The sequence below is a fragment of the Saimiri boliviensis genome, chromosome 20, assembly GCF_048565385.1.
Source record: "Saimiri boliviensis isolate mSaiBol1 chromosome 20, mSaiBol1.pri, whole genome shotgun sequence".
In the NCBI taxonomy this organism is placed as follows: domain Eukaryota; kingdom Metazoa; phylum Chordata; class Mammalia; order Primates; family Cebidae; genus Saimiri; species Saimiri boliviensis.
The window spans coordinates 12,471,670-12,496,653 of record NC_133468.1 but is presented as its reverse complement, the minus strand read 5'-3'; the positions used below and the strand labels follow the sequence as shown (position 1 = coordinate 12,496,653).

Genomic DNA, 24,984 nt, shown 5'->3' with positions numbered 1-24,984 from the left:
ATTGATCTCCAAATCCAGTGCAATCCATGTTGAAATCCTGTGACTTTTTTTGCAGGGATTGACAGACTGGTCCTAAAGTTCACATGGAAATCCATGAGATCCAAAATAGCCAAGATAATCTTGTAAAATAATGATATTGGAAGACTCATATTTTTTTAATTTCAGAATTTACTACAAAACAACAGTAAACCACATTGAGATACCATCTCACACCAGTTAGAATGGTGATCATTAAAAAATCAGGAGACAACAGATGCTGGAGAGGATGTGGATAAATAGGAACACTTTTACACTGTTGGTGGAAGTGCAAATTAGTTCAACCATTGTGGAAGACAGTGTGGCGATTCCTCAAGAATCTAGATATAGAAATACCATTTGACCCGGCAATCCCATTACTGGGTATATGTCTGAAGGATTATAAATCATTCCATTATAAAGATACACACACATATGTTTATTGTGGCACTGTTCACAATAGCAAAGACTTGGAACCAACCCAAATGCCCATCAATGATAGACTGGATAAAGAAAATGTGGCACATATACACCATGGAGTACTATGCAGCCATAAAAAAAGATGAGTTCTTGTCCCTTGAAGGGACATGGATAAAGCTGGAAACCATCATTCTCAGCCAACTGACACAAGAACAGAAAACCAAACACTGTATGTTCTCACTTATAAGTGGGTGCTGAACAATAAGAACACATGGACATAGAGAGGGGAACATCACAAACTGGGGTCTGTCAGAGGGTGGGGAGCTAGGGGAGGGATAGCAGGGCATGGGGGAATTGGGGAGGGATAACCTTAGGAGAAATACCTAATGTTGATGATAGGGCAATGGATGCAGCAAACCACCATGGCATGTGTATACCTGTGTAACAAACCTGCATGTTCTGCACATGTACTCCAGAACTTAAAGTATTATAATAGTAATAATAAAAAGTTCATTTCCTTGAAGTAGAGTAAAGTAATAGATAGGAGAAGCTGATAATGGTGTGTGGGTGGGCCAGAGAGGGCAGGATGAAGAGAGATTGGTTAATGAGCATAAAAAAAATTCAGTTAAATAAAAAGTGTAAGTTCTAATGTTTGATAGAGTAGGGTGACCATATTTAACAATGTAGTGGTTGCTTGGGGGTTAGGGGCAGAATGGTAGGATGAAGGATGACAGCTAGTATGAAAATGCTCTAAAATTAGATTGTGGTGCTGCTTGCATAACCCTGTTAATTTACTAAAAGACATTGAATTACGTACTTTAAGGGGGTTAATTGTTTGGTATGTAAATTATATTTCAGTGAAGCTGTTCAAAAAGTGATGGGCTCATGGACTGAAGATTCCCAGTAGAACAAAGGATTGTTGGAGTTGTAAGATTCATCTTTGTAGATGTTGAAATCACTAGTGATTATGATATAAATATTGTTGGAAAGAGTGACAGCCAAAAACCAATACTTTCCAAAAATGGGACGTAATCTGCAGGACAGTAGATAATTGCAATGAGAAGAGATATTTGTTAGTGTTGTTGATGATTTAAGATGTAAAGATGAATGCTTTCATGATGAAGAAAGAGAAAAATGTCTCTAAGTAGAAATGAGGAACATGAAGATCACCTACTCTGTATTCAAGGCCCAAGACACATGAGAAGTGGAAGATAAAGCAGCTACCACTTGCTAGAGCCTACAGAGAAAGCAGGGTCATCAAGGTAGACCTTATATGATAGACTTTTATATTGATCCTAAAACACTTTGAAATTCATAAGGTAGCTTTCAGGATACTTTCAGCTCCCTACATGAACTTTTTGTTCCATTACCTTTTTCATGAATTATATGTCTTGAAACTTGAGTCTGTTTTTTAATAGATTGCTTCATCAAATTAATGTTCTTGTTCTCCTAATCTGTTTCACATTCCTAATGTGTAAGGCTGCGTAACTGGTCAGTTCTGATTTATTGTTGTTTTGTGAGAGAATAAAGGATGTGAATACTTGCCAGGTTAAATTTCTAATTTACAGGAAGCTTGTCACCCCAATAGGTTGATGTGTCTCTCCAGAAATTGTAAAAGAGTTGTTGATTAGTTGTAGTGTAATGATGACCACTAGTATCCATGGGAAAACAGAAAGAATGTGTTCTTTTTCTACCTTTTATTTATTCTTTCTGAGTGTTCTAACAAGCACAGATAGCCTCTTTTCTTCATTGTTCAATTCCATAACTTTAAAAAACATTTTTACTTGAAAAGGTTTCTTAATTAGAAATGGTTGATTTCAGTATTATGAAATAGGCCACTCATCTTTGAAAAATCATTCTCTAAGAATAGCAAAAAACATGTTTTTAGCAAGGTAATTTTATGTTGTTAATTATTTATAAAGGTCTCAGAAGTACTGGAGGATCCACTACCTAGATCAATGAATCCAGAGATGTAAAATAATATACGTTAAGCAAAAATTATTCAATAAATACCTCCATTTCTAAATTAGTCAATTTCAGCTGCCCCCAAAGTAAGATTTATGAAGACTCTAGATGTTGCCATTTGTGCCACTGTTTTAAAGCTATTTAATCCTCTACTGCTGTCAGCTGTGAAGTTAACTCTACTGTCAAACAATTTAAATCTTGGATTTTTTGTACATCATGCATAGAAATACAGAAGGAGTAAATTCATTACTATCTATTATGCTTCAAGCAGGAGAAATATTTAAAATGATCACATTGGTACTATCATGACATTGACCATTCAAAAAAGATACTGGTCTTTGGATCATAAGAGTACATTCTGACTGAATAACAGATCTGGTCCTAGACAGTTTAGTGTTTTGTAATCAAATTTATTTTCAATCATGTCTTTGTTGTAGATATTGTTTTTGCCATTTTACAAATGAAAACCCTAAGACTTAAAGAGATAAGTAACTTATGCAAGATCACATAGCAAATTAGTAGAGCTGGGATTCAAATTAGTTTTATTTGGCTCTAAATTCTATGCCATTTTCACTGTTCTGCCCTGATAGGCTTAAAACCCATCTGCTTGCTTTCAAGAACTGAGTTCACAATAATTTATTACCTGTTTGGAAGACTAAATCATTGTGCTAATTTTGGAATTTCCCCCAAAATAAGCTATGTTTCTATGAATACTTCTTAAACTTTTTTATTTCTTATTCTGTATTAGGACGTCTTGCATGGCTGGTATACTTAGTTGGGACAGTTGTAGGAGGAAGATTAACATATACCAGTACAGATGAGCATGATGCTATGGACGGAGAATTATCCTGTCGGTAAGTAAGAGCTGTGTAATTTTCAGAAATTTACCAAATAGTTAAAAAAAATTAGCTATTGAACTAGTGTTACGAACTAAGACATTTTGTATGTGGGCTTTTGAGGAAGGTATTATTTCCTTTTTTATTGGTGAGAAAACCAAGGCTCAAAGGTTAAGTGACTTGTACAAGTCAAATCTCTAGTGAGTGATAGACTCAAAATACTTTGCACATATTTGTGCAAATAATGTGATAAAGATTTAGGTTGCTTTTCATTACCTAGGATCTGAGAAATCACATACAGTTGGTGTACATTGGGAAGGTTGCAAAATTGTGTGGCAAAATTGGATGACATACATCTGGTCAGAAAGTATTAGGTAGTCAATTACCCATTACAAGCTTTGTCACCTGTTGGCCACAGCCTTAGGAAAAGGCAGTTGAATTATTTCCTTCAAGTTTTAACCCAAGGAAAATTTCTATATATAAATAATAAAGGGAGTTGATTTTCCATATATTTTATTTTTAATAACAAATCTCCTTATAACAGAATAATACATGTTTTTATTGAAGACTTAAAAATTCAAATGAAAATAAAAATCATATATTAATCTGGAGATAACCAGTACTATTATTTTGTAAAGTCTCTTTGAGTCTTTTTAATTAATGTGTATGGGTATATGTTTACTGCATGTTTTCCAATTTTTTTGAAACATCACACAACAATGTAAAATGGAGCTAATAACAATACCTAACTCATTATGGGCTATTGTAAGGAATTTATTTTTTTTTAATGCTTAGAATAGTGCCTGGCAATTAGTGATATATTACATACACACACACCACTTTTTAAAATCAAATACAATGTGAATATTTAACCTGGACATTAAATTTTCTAAGCTGTACAGCAATTTAAATAGATTCTTGTTTTTGGAATTTTAGGTTGTTCTTCAATTTTTTCTTATTATAAATTACTTTTAGATATAACTAAATTATTTTTAGTTACGGATATCTTTATGTAGATTGAAATAATTGTATTAGAGTTCATTCCTAAATTCAGAATAGCTGGTCAAAGTTTAGGTAGGATTTTAAAGACTTTCAATACTCATTACCACATGGTCTTCTGAAAAAGGACCATTTATCCTCTGAACCAAGGTCCCTTAGGAACTGGGCTGTGCAGCAGGAGCTGAGCTGTAGGTGAGCAAACATTACCGCCTGAGCTCCGCCTCCTGTCAGATCAGCGGGGACATTAGATTCTCATAGGATGTGAACCCTATTGTGAACTGCATATGTGAGAGATCTAGGTTGCATGTTTGTTATGAGATGTTTAACTGATGCCTGATGACCTGAGGTGGAACAGTTTCATCCTGAGACCATCACCCCACACTGCCCCAAACCTTATCCACGGAAACATTGTCCTTCAGGAAACTGGTCCCTGATGCCGGAAAGGTTGGGGATCACTGTGCTGAACCCAAAGTGTATAATAGTTACCATTTTTTAGTCATTGGACTGTCAGATAGTTGGGTTCATATTGTTGCTAGTTTATAGGTAGCAAATGAATTGTTTCAATTTGTATTTCTTTGGTTTCTAGTGGTATGGAACATTCTTTTCCACTCCCAGCTTTGCCATTTTTGTTTCGTCTTTGTGATTTTTATATCTATATTGATTATATTATTTGCCTGCTTTTCTTTTGTGATGATCTTTTCTAACTTATTTATAAGAGCACAGTGTATATATATATATATATATATATATATATATATATATGTATCAAAGATCTTAATATTATCCTCATTTTGAAAATGTTTTCTCCATATTTTTACTTGGGAAATTTCTTTTTTACCGGCTTTAAATATTTATGTATTCAGATCTATGAACTTTTTCCTTCATATTTCTCTGCTGTTTACATTTAGAAAGATTTTTTTTCTACTTCTGGTTAATAAAAATATCCACCTGTATTTTCTCCCAGCTCTCTTCTGTTTTATCAATAGCTTTTTATATTTATTTTTAATATATCTTGACATTTATTTAGTTTCATATTTTTTCCCAAAATTTCCAATGAATGCCAATCCTACCCTCTACTGATTTGAAGTTCCAATTATAGCTTATACAAAATTATTACCTCTTTTTTCAGGCCTTTCATACTTTTCCATTGATCGTAGAAGTATATTGTTATATATTTTTACCCTATTAAAGTCTTTAAAATTGTCATACCTAGTTGTGATATTCTCCTTCATTATTATTCTCAAATATATTTCTAAGTGCTTAATAAATTTGTTGTATTTTGGATAAAAAGATTCATTTTGTTCTATGCCCTTTTCAACCTTTAAACTGTTTCTTCAATAAAATGTGATCTGCATGGACCATGAATATTTTTAGTTTTTCTAAGATTTATTATTTTCTATATCAAATTAAATTACTTGAAAATATGAATAATAGGTGTTTGGGACCTCCTTAAAATGCTTTAGTGAATTTTCAACCAAGCAAAAAATTTGCTTCTGTACTATCTTTTAAGACAACATTACATACTTAATAAAGTGGGAATTAAGTATACTTTTTGCTATAGTTTAATTTTGTAAAACATTTTAATCATTAAGTAGAGAAATACATACTGCCACTATCTCGTGAGAAAATGTATATTAGGAAATAAAGTAGGTATATATTTGCCAATGAGAAAAAAAAATTATTTTTTTATTTAAGCAGCAAGCCTACTGAACACACTGAACTAAGATTTGTGTCTTCGCCTGCATTCCCTGGAAAACAGAGCCTTGGGTGAAGTTCATAGGCTAATATTTTACTGGAGGTAAGGGAGAAGAGTACATTTTCAGAGAAGAGAGAATAAGGGGAAAGGGAAAGTAAGTGAGACGATAAGAGAAAATACAGTCAATCCTTCTTATTCCTGGATTCTATTTTTTATGAATTTGCCGACTTGATAAAATGTGTTTCCAACCCCAGAATCAGTACTTATGGTGCATTTGTGGTTAGTTGCAGACATGTGCTTAGGAATGGAAAAATTTGCGTTTTGTGATGCACTTTCCCAACTGAGGTTGAACAAGGTGATACTCTGCCTTCTTGTTTCAGCTCTCTACTGCAAATAATTGTCCCTTTTGTATTCTGTTTAGAGCCACATTTGTCATACTTTTGTGCTTTTTGTTGGTGCTTTCAGTGTTTAAAATAGCCCAGCTGTATTGCTAAAGTGCTATTTAGTGTTCCTAGGTATAGAAGACTGTCATGTGCCATACATGGGTTAGATAAGCTTCGTTTGGGCACCAGTGGGAATACTGTGAATACTACAGTAGGCTGTGAGTTCAGTGTTAACAAATCAACAATATATTTGAAAAAGCCTCTTTAAACAGAAACACACATGAAACAAGATTGTGATCCATTGACCAGAATGTTGTTGCCAGAGGCTTTCAGGAACCTAATTCTGTATTTTCCCGTTGAGCAATGGTTCATTATTCACAAATTCAGTGTTCACATTGACTTTATAGAACATAACTACTGTGAATAATGAGAACCAACGATGTAAGGTGGTGTATTACTGAGAAAATACAACTGGTTGCCTGCTTTTGTAGGAATTTGCCTCAGAGGCCACATGAAACCACTTGAACTTCAGAACAGCTCATGGTTGGGGGCTTAAGGATGAATAGTGTATCTTTTGGCTTCTTTCTGTGTCTCATTATTGGTTAGTGTCTACTTCTGGGGTATTTAACTTTTCCACACTTCTTAGTTGTGTTTCCTGGCCTCTTTGAGGAGCTGTTGGGGAGACAGAGCTTTACTTGGTCCTATTGGAGCTATGAACTGGAATGGTGGTTTGTCGCTGTTTTCTGGGAAGATTTATAACTGCAGAAACTGTGTGTATCTTTTCTGGGGCTACAAGGCAAGTGGCTAAAGCCGGGGGTGAGGTGAGAGGCGATAGTGGGGTTGTTGGCGTGCGAGTGGGGCCAAGCAAATTCAAGGGAGGACATATTCTAGGACTTACAGAACAGTCTGGAAGCAAGTACACATTTTACAATATAGATACTCCAAATTAAGAATGATGTCTTATGTAAAATCACAAAAAATCATTTTCATATGAAGATGTTCCGAGTAATTGGAACTCCAGTACATGTGTTGTATATAATTGCATTCCAGCTCCTTGGAGAACATTACCAAAGTAGAAGATCGTGAAGCTTCTGCCAAAAATTTATGTGCTCTTTTGGTATGAAAAGTTTGATAGTCATAAAAGCTCCTAACATTGTGATGATTTATAATTATGATTGAAAGATGCTACTTTAAACATAGCAAATAAATACATTTACACTCAGGCCACATAATTCTGATTAAATGAAGACACTCTGTAGTCATTTCGTTTCATTCATCATGACTAAAATGAAAGCTTCTTGAGAGATTCCTCAGGGATTTTGTATTATTCATCATGTGTCCTCTTAACCCATTTATGACTGCAGTTGTAATTTTTTTAATTCCTACAATCAGACCTTGGCAATGACCTTGAGCGGTAGGATATAAATAACTCCCACATGCTCTGTGTTCCAATAATGGAACACTAGGCATAAATACAATCCGCTAGTGCTAGTAGAGGGCTTGCTTCTTTCAGACCTATTCTGCTTAGTTGTGCCATTCTCTGTCTCTCATTGCTCTCACCTACTCATCTCACAGTCATCCCTCATTATCAAGATTTTAATAAACTAGCCCAGAGTTTTCCTCGTTCTCTTTCAAACCCTATTATTGTATAAATAACTTCAACTGCTTTCTGATCAGATAATATTTCTCTCCTTTTCCTACTCATTAGCCTCCAGTGGCTTCCTATTACACGTGAGACAAATTTCAAGGCCCTTGTTATGGCCAGAGTATCCTGTGCTACTTCTGACCTCATTTCTTACCCTTTCCCATTTAATTCAGCACTGGCCTCCTTACTATCCTTTGAGTATTACCAGTATGTTTTCACTTCAGGGCCTTTGCACTTCTCTTTCTTCTGCTAAAAATACTTTCTTCCAGATGTTTGTATAGTACATTTGACCTTTGAACAATGTGAGAGTTAAGGGCACCAACCTCCCACACAGTCGAAAATCTGCCTATAACTTTCAACTCCCTGCATATTTAACTGCTAATAGCTTCCTGCTGACTCTAAACCTTATTGATAACACAAACAGTTGATTAAAACATATTTTGCATGTTAAATGTATTATATACTATATTCTAATAAAGGAAGCTAGAGAAAAGAAAATATTATTAAGAAAATCATAAGGAAGAAAAATATATTTTCTGTTCATTAAGTGGGTCTTCATAAAGGCCTTCATCCTCCTCCTCTTAAACATTGGGTAGGCTTAAATGCTAAGAAGGCAAAGTTGGTCTTCGTGTCTCGGGGATGGCAGAGGTGGAAGAAAATGTGCATTTAAGTGGACCTGCACAGTTCAAACCTGTGTTGTTCAGGGACAAACTATTCTCCCTCACTTCAGTTAGGTCAGTACTCAGAGGTCTTTTTCATAGAGAGCTTCACTGAGAGCTTCACTGACCTCCCTATCCAAAATAACATCCTTATTCCACTGTATTTTTTCTTACTAGTACTTACTACCTCTTGATGTTGTTTATTCTACTAGAGTAAGGAAAGGAATAAGCTTTGTTTTGTTTACTGCTGTATTTTATCTCTTCTGTGTGGCAAAACCTTAAGCCTGAGGGAATTTAGGGTTTTCTCTAATTTGTTGAGTGATAATAAAAGAAATTGCATACTTCTGTGGATAGGAGACTTTGTCAACTGATATGTTGTTGTTAACCTCGACTAGGCCCTCAGCATGGCTCAGTGATTCTATTTTGTTTTAGTAATTCTTGTCTTCTGACTTCCAGACACCTAATGGGCTGTTTCACTGAGATGTATCCCACATGCACCTCTGATTCAGTGACTCAAAGGAAGCTCAGCATTTTCATCCACAGCCAGCCCTGACTCTCTTCATGTGTCTTATTACTGTACACTCAGTTTCCCAAGCCTGAATTTTGAGAGTTATCCCTAACTTTACCCTTCTTTCCTCTCCGACATTCATATGGTCATCAAGTCCTGTCAGTTCTACCTTCCAGTTATCTCAGTCCACCTATCCTATCTCCTCTGCCAGTTTAGCTACTCTCGTCTTTCACCTGGATAAATGGTACAGTTTTTAAATGGAATCCCTACTTCCACAGCAGAGTAATCTTTCTAAAGTACAGATCTGATTATGTCAGTGCGTTGCTTAAACTATGCAATGACTTCATCGTTTTTGAGACACGCGCTTATCAAGCTGTTAAGGGTCTGGCTCCTGCCTGTCCCATTAGCCTCATTTTCTGCCAAATCACTACATCATAGCCATGTTGAACATTATACAGCCAAGTACCTGGGATACAGGCAACTGCCACCATGCCTGGCTAATTTATCTATTTTTAGTAGAGACAGGGTTTCACCATGTTGGCCAGGGTGGTCTCAAAACTACTGACCTCAAGTAATCCGCCTGCCTTGGCCTCCCAAAGTGCTAGTATTACAGGCGTGTTATAGCACTTGTCATTCTTTATTCTAACTGCTTGTTTTAGCTTCCTCTTGATAGACTATAGATTTCTAGAGGACTGGGGATATGTATATCTTATACTTTGTTATATTTTGAATGCCTAACACAAATCTGGCATATAATAGGCCCTCAAATTTGTGGACTGAATAAATACTTATTTAATTGGAGAATTCAAAACGGTTATCCAAAATTTATTTCATTGTGTTTGAAATGGCATGCTTATACTTGGATCAAAATTATTTATTTATCTTTTTATTCTGTGCTTATTACTAGAAATAATATAAAGGAATAATATATGTAGGACACTAAATTGAAACTGGGAGCGGATATTATATACACATTAAGCATCCCTAATCCAAAAACCTGAAATTTTAAATGTTCCAAAATCTGAAACATTTTGAGCATCAACATGAATCTCAAAGGTTATGCTTAAGAAATGCTCATTAAAGTATTTCAGATTGTAGATTTTTGGATTCGGGATGTTTAGATGGTAAGTATAATGCAAATATTCCAAATTTCAAAAAGATAAAAAATCTGAAACACTTCTGGTTTGAAGCATGTCAGAAAAGGGATACTTAACCTGCATGTATACATTGGTATGTATAAGCATTAGTCTTATACACTCACTAGAGGTGGCAGCACATCTTCACGGGGCACGTGATAGAGACTGTCAATTGTCTTTCATTTCTTCTTCTTTTCCCTTCCCATAGTAAAGTGCTTGATTGTTTTCTTGGGGAAATGGCCACTCTGAATGAAGACTAGATTTACTAGGTTGTTTTGCAGCTAGGTATGGCAAAGTGATTATGTTCTGGGATGTTGAATGTGAATGTAAATGTAAATGAGTGTAAATGTAAGTTGAATGTTATGTGTAACATAAGTAGACTTAATAAGTGGAGCTGAAGAAGCAACCTTAGACCACAAAGGGCTTGTGGAGGCAAGTGTAACAACAAGATAGAAGGAACCTGATACATCTTGGAGCACCAACTAGATTTAGGGAACTACCCTGGATTTTTGCTTGAGAGAGAAATAAACATCTATATTATTTAAGCTATTGTTATTTTGGATTTCAGACACTTGCAGCTGAACCTGTACAACTGCCAAAACTTCTTTGACAAATGGATCATTTATCCCCCTGGGAGCTCTTTCCTACTTTCCTGATGGGGATATCATTGTCTCTTAGGCAAATACATATCACCAGCTTAATATGAGTTGGAAAGGCACCCCAACAAACTTTTTGTTCCACATCTTCTTTGAGTTTGAGAATGTGTGCTATAAAAAGGAAATAAAGGTAAACAAGAGGAAGTACGTAGAATCAACAAAGAACTTGAGCAGGAGAAGGGAGGTCCTATGCAATAAAGAATTTAAAAGCAAGATACATCTTATTTAAATCACTTCACAAATCACTTGGCTCCAGAGATGAAGTTTGATGTATATATCAACTAAAACTTACTCCAATAATCTGCTAATTCACCAGTGTACAGATTTTAAAATTTAGCTTTACCCTTCCTCTCAAAATTAGAGGATGAACACATTTCACAAGCTGGTTATAGTAATCTAATTCCGAAATCTAATTCCTTAGCAAGTTCTCCATAAACCTTAGCAGTATTGAAGATATTTGGTATGCAAAGGGTACTTTTAAATAAGTAGCTTTATTAATAAATATAGGAAATAATCACTATAAAAACGCTTGTCAAATTATTTTTTCTTAGCATGTTGGCAGTACACAGCCAAGTTTTTTTTTTTTTTAATTGCATATACTGTGACCTAGACATTTTGTTTTGAGAAGTCATTGAGAGTAAAGGAGGAGAAAGTAGTTATGTTTTACTTAGGAATGTAAATTTTTATCTAAAATGAGAGGATTAAATTTTGATGTAGCCTTAATTTTATGCAGCCATTAAAAACAATGCTTTGAAATATTATTTCATAATATAGTAAAAATAATTGGCCAAGATATATGTAATATGATGGATTATAGAAAAGAATAAAAAGTTCAGTAAGTGTTCTGAGTGTAGTGAGTCCTAGTATATATGATAAGTACTTAATAATTGTGAACAAAAGATAGACTCTACAGGAAATAAATGGTTTTGAAGCAACTGGGTAGACATCTTTAAAAAATAATGTTAGATTCTTGTCTCACACTGTATAATCAAGATGAATCCCAATGTATCATAGAGTTAAATGTCAAAAAAAGAAAGAATCATGAAAATACCTCAGATTCAGGTAAGACCTTGCTATTATGCAAAATCCATAAAAGTAAAAATTGAATTTTCTGCATGAAAAAAATAATAACGAAAAAATTCTGCCTGGCATTAAACGTTATAAAGCACTGGTCCTCAATATTTTTGGCACCAGGGACCAGTTTAGCAGAGGACAGTTTTTTCGTGGACCAGGGCAGGGATTGGTTTCAGGATGAAATTGTTGTGTTATATCTGAGCGAGTTGTTAGGAAAGCACCACACTCTGAAATCTGATTCTGAGTCCTTTCTTGCCCAGCGACCGAGAGTCAGCTCATGCTCACAATCTCTCGGGGTTTGATTTCTTTTTATATGTTGCTCAAGGTAAGGGGGCAAAGTGGAATTTTACAGAAGCAGAATCAGCAAGTTGGCGGGGGAGGCTGGTAATTAGGAGGCAGGAGGCTCCCATGATTGTTAATTAACTAAGCAGTTCCCATGATTGTGTTACCAAGGGGGGCATTTGGTACTTTCTGTATAATAAATCAAGAGGGTATTCACAATAGCAAGTGGGCTTGTCGAACTGGATCTGGTTACAAAGGTTATGTTTCTATAGTTCTATGCACAACATGATGCAGCACAGTGTGGCCCAGGTATGTATTCAAGGGAGAAATGGCAGTGAGAGAAGCCAAGATGGAGTCAGTCAGGCTTACATCTAAGATGGAGTTAGTTTGGTTCATCTCAGTTGCACCTCAGATCATCAGGCGTTAGATTCTCATAAGGATCATGCAACCTAGATCCCCTGCATGCACAGTTCACAATAGGGTTTGTACTCCTGTGAGAATCTAGTGCTACAGCTGATCTGACAGGAGGTGGAGCTCAGGTGATAATGTTTGCTTGCTCATTACTCACATCCTGCTGTGCAGCTGGGTTCCTAACAGGCCGTGGACCGGTACCAGTCTGCAGCCCAGTGGCTGGGAACTCTTGTCATAAAGTCAAGAGACAAATGAAACACAGAATTGTTTATGGTTTAATTATAGGCAAAGGGGGCAACCCTCTGATAAATAATTTGTAAAACTCAGTAATAAAAAGACAACGAAATAGAAAATAATCGGCAAAGGATATGAGCAAACATGTCACAGAAAATGACATGGAAAAATTTTAACCTCACATACAGAAGAGATATACAAATCAAAATATACTGAAATGCCATTTTTCAGCTTTCCAGAAATTCTAATTTTCTGTCATCCTGAATTATCTTGTCTGTGTGTATATAGACACTCTTAGGGAGTGATGGTAGAAGTAAAAGTTATTTCAATTTTTATGGAGTGTACTTTGGTAATAGCTATCAAAATTACAATAATTTATGTTATTTGAGTGAGTAGCCTGACTTTTTAAAATGTATGTTATAGATGGACATGTGTGAAATGACATATGCAAGATTGTTAATTGCAGAATTTTGTAACAGCAAGAAACTTGTAAACAACCCTTGTGTCCATCAATAGGGGAATGTTTGAAAATATTATGGTGTATTCATATAATGGAATGTTAAGCAGCTGCAGAAGAGAATGAGGACACTCTTTATGTCTGATGTGTAAAGAGCTCTAAGATAGATTGTTAAATGGAAAAAGCTAAGCTTAGAACCATATGGGCAGTATGTTCTATGTGCACAGAAGGGTTGGGAGGAGAATATATAATCATATGTGTATATATGTTTATATGTGCATATATGGAAGAAACTGGGTGTGTCAGGCGAGGTAGCTCTGCCTTTGTGCAAATAAGTAAAGGGTACTGCTTCCTCAACAACTTCTACTTCTGTCTCTTAAAAAATTATTATATTATATTGATTTTGTTCGCACAAGGTACTTGGCAGTCATCCACCAGAAAATTTTAATGAAAATAGATAATATTGAAGGATTTCTTTTTTGAGATTCTGTAGTAAGTTTTTCATTATATTGAATTAAGCTTTTTCTTTAGGAAATTTAACGTAACCTTCAGTTCATTTCTAATTTTCTAATAATAATAGTTTTGAATAATAATAAATAGAAAATTTATCATTTTCCCTTAATAGTTTAATTGGTATTAGAAATATTTGATTTTGTTAAGAACATCTTGTAGTTTATTTAAGGTAAAATTTTATAATTTGTGGAAGGCGAGATATAACTTTTAATAGATATACCTCTTGCTATTTTTTTGAACTTTGAGTCATGACCTCAAAGTATTTAATTATTTTGGAATATAAGATTAAATAAAAAAGTGAAATAAAAAACTACGTATTTAATATTGTTCTTCTTTTACTAAAATTTATATCTATGTATAGGGTTTTTTATGTATTTATTTTATCAGTTTTAAATAAAATGATATCTGTATATACATACAGAGTTTTGCATTTATGTGCATATATGTGTATGTCTTAGAAAAAAAGACTAGAAGGAGTTAGACCAAGTTATATCTCTCAGCAGTGGAATTTCAGATGATTAAAAAAATAGTTTCTTTATATACTTTTGTATTTTTCCACTTTTTACAGTGATTATATATTATATTACATTTATGGTAATATGGTTTTGTACTGAAGCTTTTTTTTTTTTTTCTTCATGAAAAGAGTTTTTCAGCTTATATCTTTAATGGATACCGGATTGCCTCCGTGTGCTAATGAGAAAATAGAGCTTGCAATTCTGTGGTTCTTGGATCAGTTTCGTAAAACGTATGTTGGTGATCAACTTCAAAGAACCTCAAAGGTAGGTTTTGTTTTTTTTTTTTTTTTTTTTTTTTTTTTTTTTTTTTTTTTTTACTGCTAGAGAGTTTAAAACATGTTATTGGAGATGAAGAAAGATACACATAAACTGGATGATATATTTGGGAAATTTCTACATAAGACGTAATTGATCAATCCAGTTGTTGAATTGGTATTGAAATGCAATGTAAAATTAAGTTGCTTGTTTTATACCTGATTTACCATTTTCTTTAAAGATTGAGCAGCAGAGAGGTAGTGAATATGTTTTACATGGATAGTCATTAAATAGTGGAGAGTATTTTAAATACTAGTGAATTTTGCCTTACTGTATTTCAAGACTGAAAGCATAAGATTTACTCTTTTAGTAGTTCCAGGCTTTTTGGACACTTATTTATGCGTCTTCCTGTATATTTGACTTAATTTCTTGGCATTTTTACATGGTTAAATAATGAGGACTAGGACAATTAGATGTGTCCTTGAGAGACTGCAATTAAATAACCTTAATGTTAGGAATACTTATAGTATGATAATCCATTGTTTAGCATCAGAAAGTTAAGATGACTTGATCTTGAAGTATAATGAAAGATTGTCAAGGGTGTGAGCCCTAAGCAGGTATTTAGTAGCATTAGATACTGACACTGAGTAAACTCTTCTCTGTAAGAAGTCCTAAGGATATTCTCATTTCTTTTGAACTTAAAGTTTTGTGATGTTGTAGGATTTTTATTTGAAAATTCTAAAATAAACTTTTTGTACTCTAATTAGCTGTTTTTATCTTAGGAAATTTAACTTAACCTTCAGTTGACTTAGAATTTTCTGGTGATAATAATTGTGTAGTTGTGTGAAAAAATATTTTGTTTGAATTTAAGATTATCCTTTAGTTTATTTCTGGTAAAATATTCTTTACTTTTTAAGGAAGTGATGCCATTTGATAATTTCTTTTCTCAAAAGGAAATCGAGTCATAGTACCATGTAAATTAGTTATGAATAATGAATACCTTGTCATAAATATGTTGAGTCAAAGAATGTGAAAAATTTTAAATTCAGGAAATAGCTCTGTCTACACGTTTATTTAGAAGAATGAATGAAAATAGTAAAAGATAGCTGGAAGAATATTGGGATCAGATATGGAGAGGAGTATGTCAGAGGATGACAGGTTTTTATTACTACTTTACTTTTTAAATTATATGTATGCATAATTTTAGTAGACATACACATTTGGACAATTACAATATAGTTTTATGCCTACAGTAAATAATAGTAAGCATTTGGTGTCATGGAAACACAGGGAATGGTGTATTTAACCAGATTTTGGGAATCAGAAAAGGCTTCTGGGAGAAAAGATTCCTGAATGAAATCCAGAAGAATTACATGAAGCTGCTGAAAAGAAAGGAGAGTGGGATCCATGCTGTTGGAGGTAGAGCAGAATGTGCAAAGCCTTAAAGCTCTACACCGGAAGAAATCCAGGTAGATTAGTAGAGCTAAGGCTTGTATTGTTCCCAGTGACCATTGCAGAGCCTAACATTAGATTCTCAGCAAATACGGAATAAATAAATAGCTGATGTAAGGGAAGGAGTTTTTAAGAGTGGGAAGTCTGGGAAAGCAGACACATAGCAGTTACATGCAGCCTACCTTGTATCTAGAACACCAGAATTCTAGTCAAAAAAATAACAAATTCAGGTGTCTGCCGACTGACCAGTTTGTCATCCAGGTATGTGGGTTATTTCTGAGGTACATAAATAATCCACCCAGGAGTTTATTAACATGTAGTTAAAGTGCTCCAGCATGTTCATGGAATAAAATATAACTAAAAGTATATTTGGCCAGCCGCAGTGGCTCACCACTGTAATCCTAGTGCTTTGAGAGATAAGGCGGGAGGATTACTTGAGGCCAGAAGTTTGAGACCAGCCTGTGCAACAGAGCAAGAGCCCATCTCTACAAAAAATTTTAAAAATTAGCTGGGTGTGGTGGCACACTACTGTAGACCTAGATACTTGTGAGGCTAAAGTGGGAGATCACTTGAATCCAGGAGTTCCAGGGTACAGTGAGCTGTGATCACACCGCTGCGTTCTAGCTTGGATAAAGCAGCAAGACCCTGTCTCAAAAAAACAAAACAAAACAAAACAAAAGTGTAGCCAATAAACTATCTATGTAAATAGATCACCTGTTTATTAGGGTATAATTTACAACACTAAACTCTTAGGATATATCAGAATCTTACAGTATTTCCTTTTTATTTTGTACCTATTGTTACCTGGTATGTTACCATTTGCTATAATTATAAATTATCTTTATTGATAACAATTTTAAGTAGTACATTTTTATACTAGATATCATTAGAAAAGGTCCATTTTCTACAGGGAGGGGAACATCACACACTGGGGTCTGTCAGGGTATGGGGGCCAGGGGAGGAATAGCATTAGGAGAAATACCTAACGTAGATGATGGGGTGATGGATGTAGCAAACCACCATCGCATGTGCATACCTATGTAACAAACCTGCATGTTCTGTACATGTACCCCAGAACTTAAAGTATAATTTAAAAAGAAGGAAAAGGTCCATTTTCATTTTTAATTCAATTAAAATGTGATTTTAAGTTTTAAAAGTGGATGAGGAAGAGTCCTTTTAAAACACACACAAACAGACACAGACGCATGCGTGCACACGCATCTTGGCTTTTGAATATCTACCAAAAGTTAGAAGGTTTGAACTTTGTTCTTAAATCCCTTTACTTATTCAAGATGACCCTACCATAACCATTAGTTTTGTCTTGATTGGTTATGAAACCTTATCAGTAAATGACACTCCAAAAATCTATAATAAATATGTGGTTGTTAAGATCCTGGAATGTATTTTTATTTAAAAATAGACCCATTAACAGTGAAACCGATCAAGCATAGTAAACTAGAATTTGCCTGAATTCTGTCCTCCCAAAACAGGATCCCCGAAATTCAGCAAGAAGTAATTCCCTTTCTCTCTTGGATTAAAATTTTGAAATAGACAAGTTAGTCTTAGAAATCTTTGCTCTCATTCTTGATTCCTTGTTTTGGTATCCTATTCAGTCTTTCACCACCAAAGAGTTTTCATCCTCCAGAATGATCTGTAGCTCTTTTGTTCATCACCATCTACATGTAGAGGAAAACGCACGCGCGCACTCACGCACGCACGCGCGCACACATCTGTTTTCTTTCCAGTACCTTGCATCTGCCAGATGTCAACTGGAAAACATTCCAGTTGAAGGATGTCATGGTATTGTATAAATGAATTCTCCTAGAAAGAATTGCCCTTCCTAAAGAAAATATTTGTTGGTGTCAGATAATTCAAATGGTATAACAAAGTGAAGTGAAAAAATGAGTATGCATTGAGGTAGCTGCTTGGGAAGGGGCACCAACTTGTCTGGGAATGTACACCTGTGCTAGCTTCCTTCTTTTTATTTTTGGCCTTCATTCTTCTGAATTTACATATTTCCTAAAAATTTCTGAATTGCTTTTCAGGAAGATTTTAAGACATTGGGAAGGTTATGAAGCCAAAGGGAATGAAAACAGAATAGTAATTTATAAATCAGGTGACTATACTTCCAGATTTACCTAAGATTTCCCCAGCTCACACTTGTTATCTTGGCAAATTGTGAGTTAATCGCTTCACCTTTCATTCTCAAAAATGTCTTTGGGTGATAAATTATATGATCACCTTACATTTACATATAAAGCACATATTTCTGAAGAGAATATCATAGTAATTCATCAATAAGTTTGTAAAGGCCAGGGAAGTGAGCCCTTCCTTTTGACTCTGGCTGTCAGTACCTGAGTGAAAGCCTTGTTCCTAAGTGTCATGAACTAGTGGTATATAAGCACATTTAGTATCTTTTTTGTGGAATAACTTGAAATTTGCATTAAGCTGATAAGTGCTTCAAAAGTGTAACTGTAGTGAACAATAATTTATTGTATACTTTAAAATTTTTAAACAAGTGGAATTGGAATGCTCCTAACACAAATAGCAAATGCTTGAGGTGATGGATACCCCAGTTACCCTGATGTGATTATTACACATTGTATGCCTTTATCAAAACATCAAATGAACCCCATAAACATAAATACCTATTATGTGCCCATAATAATTACAAATCTAGAATTTTTTTAAAAGATGAGTGCTCATTGATGTTTTTTCAAATTGTCCAAAATGAAAATGAGAATTATCTAAACTTTCCAGCTTTATCTGTATGAGAATTTCTAAATTGTTTTGTGTAATTACTTATTATTCGGCTTTTTTTTTTCTACTGTTGAGTACACATATGAAGCAGCAGATGGCATTCTTTCCCTGCAATTGTTACATCTTCCTGTATGGTGTGTTGCGATAATAACAGTTACTGTTAAATTGAGTAGGAAAACACTTGAATAAAGAAATAGAAAAACATATCATAATAGTATCTTCAATGGACTGCTACAACTGTAAGTGCAATCCAATGTTAAAATAATGTACTAGCTGCTGTTTCTTGGTACTTGCGTGTATTTTGATTATTGGCAACGTGTATATTTGTATTTGATACACGATTTGGGGGAAAAGCATTTAGAAAATTCAGTCAAAACAAACTGTTTAATACATAGAATTTTCACTTTGGTAAAAAATAAGTAGCAGCTTTAATACATTTTAAACACTAAACATTGAAACGTTTTAAATATTTCAGCATTCCCGATGTATCATATAGATTATAGGGGAAAGGTACCTGTGACCTTTAAGAATCTTGAAGCTTGACTGTTGCTTAGTGAATTTGGGGATTTTTTTTCTGTTAAGTGTTTTAAAGCTTTTCAGATTTTGTTTCTGGGCTGCTTTTGACTACCATATACAGAATAAATATATCACAATCAGATTTTATAATAGATAACAGCAATTTGACCTAGTTAGGTTTTCCTCCTTGGTGATTGGTTAGTGCTTATATTTCAAGTTAATGTACATACTGCTAGATAGTTTTATTGCTCAGATTTCTTATTTTAATAGTCATGTCATAAGCTCAATACATACATAATACATCAGTATTCAGATAGACCTTTTTTAAAAAAGGTAAGTTCTCTATACCCCTTCCCACATTTTTATCCTGCATGGTAATATACATGAACTATTTTTAAAAACACACATTTTATACCTGCTTAACAGAAAGTTGAGCAAAGCAGACTAAAAGCCTAATTATTTTATTTTTAAAAATGTCTTTCATGTATAAATGGATTTGCCAAATTATACTTTTGAGAATGAATTCCATAAGTGCATTTAAGTGTTGATGCAAGAGCATTAACCACCAGATGAGGATGTTTGGGGCAGAAAAATTTACTTAAAATCTTAGCAGCCACTGATAATTAAAATTATGGTGTAATTTAGAGAAATACATGAAGTAAATTGGAAAAATATGGGCTTAGATTTTTTTTAAATAAGCTGGCTTTTGCTATTTATTTATCACACCAAATATACAATTATTTGACATCAAATCTTACCAGAATTATATTTTATTATGTAATTCTTTATATATACATTAAATACATTAATTAAACACTTATTCTCTCCCTTGTGCTGCTAGACTCTGGAAGAATTCAAAGATGACAATTTTTTGTGATTAATCTATTTTTCCTCACATTTTTTCTAATTTTGATGATTATAAATTCAAAAGGATTTATAAAATTTGCTATCTGTGGATAAATGCATGAAGTAAAACTCCATGTGCATTCTCATATGAATGACATTTTTTGGATTGTTCTCTTAAGTAATTATAGTTTGATGATTGATTTTTTTTAAGGTAAGGGAGAAGGTGATAATTTCTTCTGGTAGAGAAAAGTTTTCTGTATTCCACTTACCTTTTATTGTTTGAAATTTTTTTAGTGATTCTAGAAATAAGAATGATAAATGAAATACCATGTAGTATGTGATTAAGATGTACTTTGAAGAGTTGTCAGCACTAAAGAAGACTTTCAGTTTGAAAGAGGTTTTAATTACTAAATTTTACAACTTGAAAAACCTGTCCCCAGTCAGTTCGTAATTTTTTTTAATAGTCATTGGATCTTGTGGAAATCATCAACAAGCCAGTATTCCTTCACAAATTAGAAGGGGAGGCCTGCAAATATGCATATTTTTCCTGATAAAAGATTTTCATAATTAAAATTTTGTGTCTGCAGTTCATTATGTATTTATTATACATATATGATCTTTGCATTTATATGATAGTTGTTGCTTTTGGGATAAGGGTGGATGTTGTTGAACATTCAGTCTCTGCCAGATACCTCTTACTGTTTTTTATTTTCATACCAAATTAAATATACTGTTATTTGACTAGAAAAAAAATTAGCCAGGCATGGTGGCAATGCACCTGTAGTCTTAGCTACTGGCAATGATTTTGTAAAATGGAGATGGGAAACCTTCCTTACTGGAGTCTTGGGTGGAGTCTGCTATCTTAGAAATATTCAAGTTGCTTAAAGTAAGATCATGTGTGAATACACGTCAGTAATTTTGGTGTTTCAGTGATAAAGTCATAGGCAAACCTTCTTAAGTTTTTACTAGAAATATGTTCACCTGTATTGGTGGTGCTAAAATTATCTTTATTATTTGTCATAATAGTTGGCAGTGAGAATCTCATGCTACATACCTGAAAGTATTTTTTTCTGTCTGTAATTGCTTTAAGTATCTTGCTTGAAGGGACTCAGGATGAGATACAATCTATCCTACTTGTGTTGCAGAAACGCTGAAGCTATTCGGTCTATGTAAATAATCCATCCCACATCTTTGCTGCTTCTTCAGTGAATGCTTAACATCGGTATATTATGATGGCTTGAGCATCACTTGGAAAGATAAGTCATAGTAGCTACAAGTTTGTAAATAAAAATGATTGAAATATTTCCAAAGGAATTTTAGGTTTCAGGATAGTGATCCTATACTGCCAAATGTTTCCTGCAGTATTGAATGAGGAATATTGTGGATTATTTCATTTGTTAGTCATTTATTTCATGGTTCTTTAAAAGTTCTCTTTAGTAATTACTTAATCACTTCTGTATTAATATGTTATACTGTTTTGGTAGGATAAGTATAAGAAGATAATCATTGGATATTATTCCCAAGCAAATTAATATTTGGAGAACAGATATGTTTAGCATGAGAGCTTGGTATTAAGTAGTTTAAATATCTTAATAATGTATTGGAGTGTGCGTATTTTTGTATTTTTTCCTCAAATGTATACCATTCTTTGCTAACTCATATTCTTATCTAATAATATCCAGGAAGAAAAGTTAACAAGTTGGGCTTATTGAAAAACATATGTGACTGTTAAGCCAGAATTGCAGACTATCAATTTACATGTATAAAGTATGATTACAAAGATGTAAAACAAACAATAAAAGCTAAAACATTAGCAAAAGGACAGAAGAAATATGACAAAATATTTATTGTCTCTAGTATTAAAACAATAAGCGTTTATTTTCTTGTTTTTTATATTTTCACATTTTCCCTACTTGTTATATACATTTGGGAAAATCGGTAAAGTCCAAGTTAAAGTGTTTAACTATAATTGTCTAAGTTCAAATGGTATTGCCATTGTTCAGATGATACTTTTTAAGCAACAATTTAATTCATAGCAGAGTTTGCAGTTTATTGAATCAAAATTTTAAAATATGATATCAATAATTATTCTCCACTTATACTAGATTTTAAGTCTTATAACTTTAGGTTCTGTTACACATAGATGAATGCAATATATGTTTATTAGATTCCCAATGATTTCAGAGAAAGTTATGGTTTACTTTATTTCTGCTTATTTTATCGAAGTAGCTACCTCTTGGTTATGTAATGTTAAGCCTCTTGCCACAATGTGGCAGTAAACCAGATAAATAGGAACTTTAGTAGAGTGGAATATAATAGTTTATTTCTATATTCTAGCTGGTACATTTGTTTTTTTTCCTTCCTCTGAAAAGGCCAACAAATTTTTTCAGCTTAAACAAAGGATAAATGAGCATTCTGGATAAGGCTTCCTTACTGTCCTAATGATTAATGATCACTGAACACTTTTGAAAGATTAGCATTTTTCAGAGCTGGTGAAAAAATATACTGTTTTATTTAATTATAAGAAAGTAAAGGCGCTTCACACTGACAGGTGGTGGAAATTAGCAGGCAGTTTTGAAATTGTGCTGTGCACGAGAAATTAGATCTCATTTTAATTCTGCTTTTCTCAACTAGCAAATGAGGTTAATGCCATACATATTCAGCTGATATGGATGAAGAAATTGATATAAAGTAGATCAACATAGCTACAGGGCTAGATTAATTTATAGGTAAAGAGGCAGTGATAAATGAAAGTAATGTAGTAGTGGTCACTAAACTCCTCTGCCATGAGGGATTCAATAGTGTTAGTTGCTCATTAAAGGCATTGTCGGGGTGCATCAAATAGAAATTTGAAAAGAAATAGCCAACTAACCCCTAATTATCAAAATACAGAAAATACTAATTATGCCTTAATTAGCTTTTCTTTTAATGTACTGAAATTTGTTACTTTTTGTGTGGCACAAATGGATAGTTATATCAACAATAAATAGGTTGTTTTAATAACTTTCTTTTACCTCTGGGAAAACTACACTCCAATTTTTAATATGCAATAATGCTTCTCTCTAGCCTGTAGGAGATGAAAATTATTAAGTAGCTTTATTTTTTTGAAGATTTTACAGCAGCTTTGGGAAGAATTATTTCACCATGCATCAATTATTTTTAATTGAACTGAATATTTTTCAGATTGTACCAAATGCCTCTCATTTAAGTTTATCAGTTAGGATTTAAGAAAGCATCATAATGAGAATTGCATATAGCCTCTGTTATTTGTTATAATAAGATAATAATGATTATGTATTTTGAATTTTTAAAAAGCAACCCAATTGTTGCTTGTAAAGGTAGTCTGTTTATTTCTGGTAGTCAGTGTGGAGAATTAGAGGCTATGTAATTCTAGAAACTCGGCTGTGATTCCTTTTCTTTCCTCAAATAAGGTAGTTATCAACAATCCAGTTAAGAAAGGATTTATCTCTTTAGAATAAAGATGTGGTGTTGCAGTGGGAGTAGCTTGGCTTTTTTGTCAAATAGATCTCCAGCCTGCTCTGGGCTTCAACTAGCTCTTACTACCCCTGGGAAATCTCATTACTTTTTATAAGTATCAGTTTCCTCACCTATCAGCAAGAGTGATACCTTTTACAGAAATGTTGGGATGATTAAGTAAAATATGGCAAATACCTAGCATAGAATTTAGTACAATACAGATGTTCAATAAAATAGCTGCTGTTATTGATAAGAATAAGAAGAAAGGACTGTTTTTTTTTTTTAAATTTACCACTATTTACATTTAATGGAAAAATTCTTTTTGAAAGAATTATATGTGTAATCTTTAGAACATCTAAGGTAATTCTAAATTTGTGTTGGAAACCAACCAATTGATCACAGATTGATTTTTTTGTTGTTGAAGAATTTAGAAACAGTTGGTCTTTGGGGCAAGTATTTATGGTGATTGTAATTTTGTCTCCTGATGCCAGGCAGAACTTGGAATTAAAACTAGACAGTTTGATTCTAAAGTCAAGACTCTAGAAAAAGATAAAATTGTACTTCTGACCTAATGAAATCTGTAATTAGTTCAAACTTCCACCCTCAGTTGCTTTCGATGCTTGTGTTGCATTTGTGTTTCCATCCATTCCTCCTCTGCTCTCGTTTTTGGGTGAAGTAGTCATGAAATGAACTGGCTATTAACTGTATCTGTGACACTAATCCTCTCCTTTGTTTTCCTTGCCGGTAAAATAAAATAATAATATTCATTACTCTTTTTGGTAATTGAATCAGTATAATCAGTGTGTTATGTATGCCAACATCCTTTCATTAGTTATGTTGCAGCTTTTGTCAAAAAATAATTTGAATAGAAAAGAGGAGAGAGCAGGAAAGACATTTTATAATTAATCAAGGTATGAATACTGTACTACCTTAAAAAAAAAAAAAAAAGCATTGCCCAGTCTACATAACAAATACACTGTATTTGAAAGTAAGCTGTAACTATGAAGCATTGTGCGTCTCCATGATATATGTCAAATGAGCATACCACCTTTCACCTGCTTACAAACTGACCAAAAAGAACAATTAAAGCAGTGATTCTGAAGAGAAGGAAAATGAATGGGTTTGTTTCTGTGGAGGGTATAGGAGAGTGGAAGAGAATGTCAGAGAGGAAGAAAGTAGATAAGATTTTTATGTTTATCAAAAGAGATGGGGTTTTAAAAAGTTAGAAATGTTGAATTAGACAAGTGGCCTCAAACTGAGTACCCAGATTAGCA

The 24,984-nt window shown here is 33.7% G+C and overlaps 1 protein-coding gene across 4 annotated transcripts in view; it reads left to right on the top strand.

The window, feature by feature from the left end:
• RANBP17 (RAN binding protein 17) overlaps positions 1-24,984 on the top strand; it is a 318,395-nt gene that overhangs the window by 58,354 nt on the left and 235,057 nt on the right. For all 4 annotated transcript variants that reach the window (XR_012515307.1, XM_074390456.1, XM_039460716.2 and 1 more), the window contains 2 exons: positions 3,149-3,254; positions 14,533-14,668. Coding sequence is in view for 3 of the 4 variants with exons in the window: in XM_074390456.1 (XP_074246557.1) it covers positions 3,149-3,254; positions 14,533-14,668 (242 nt within the window). In the remaining variant the exon portion in view is untranslated. The remainder of the gene's footprint in view (positions 1-3,148; positions 3,255-14,532; positions 14,669-24,984) is intronic.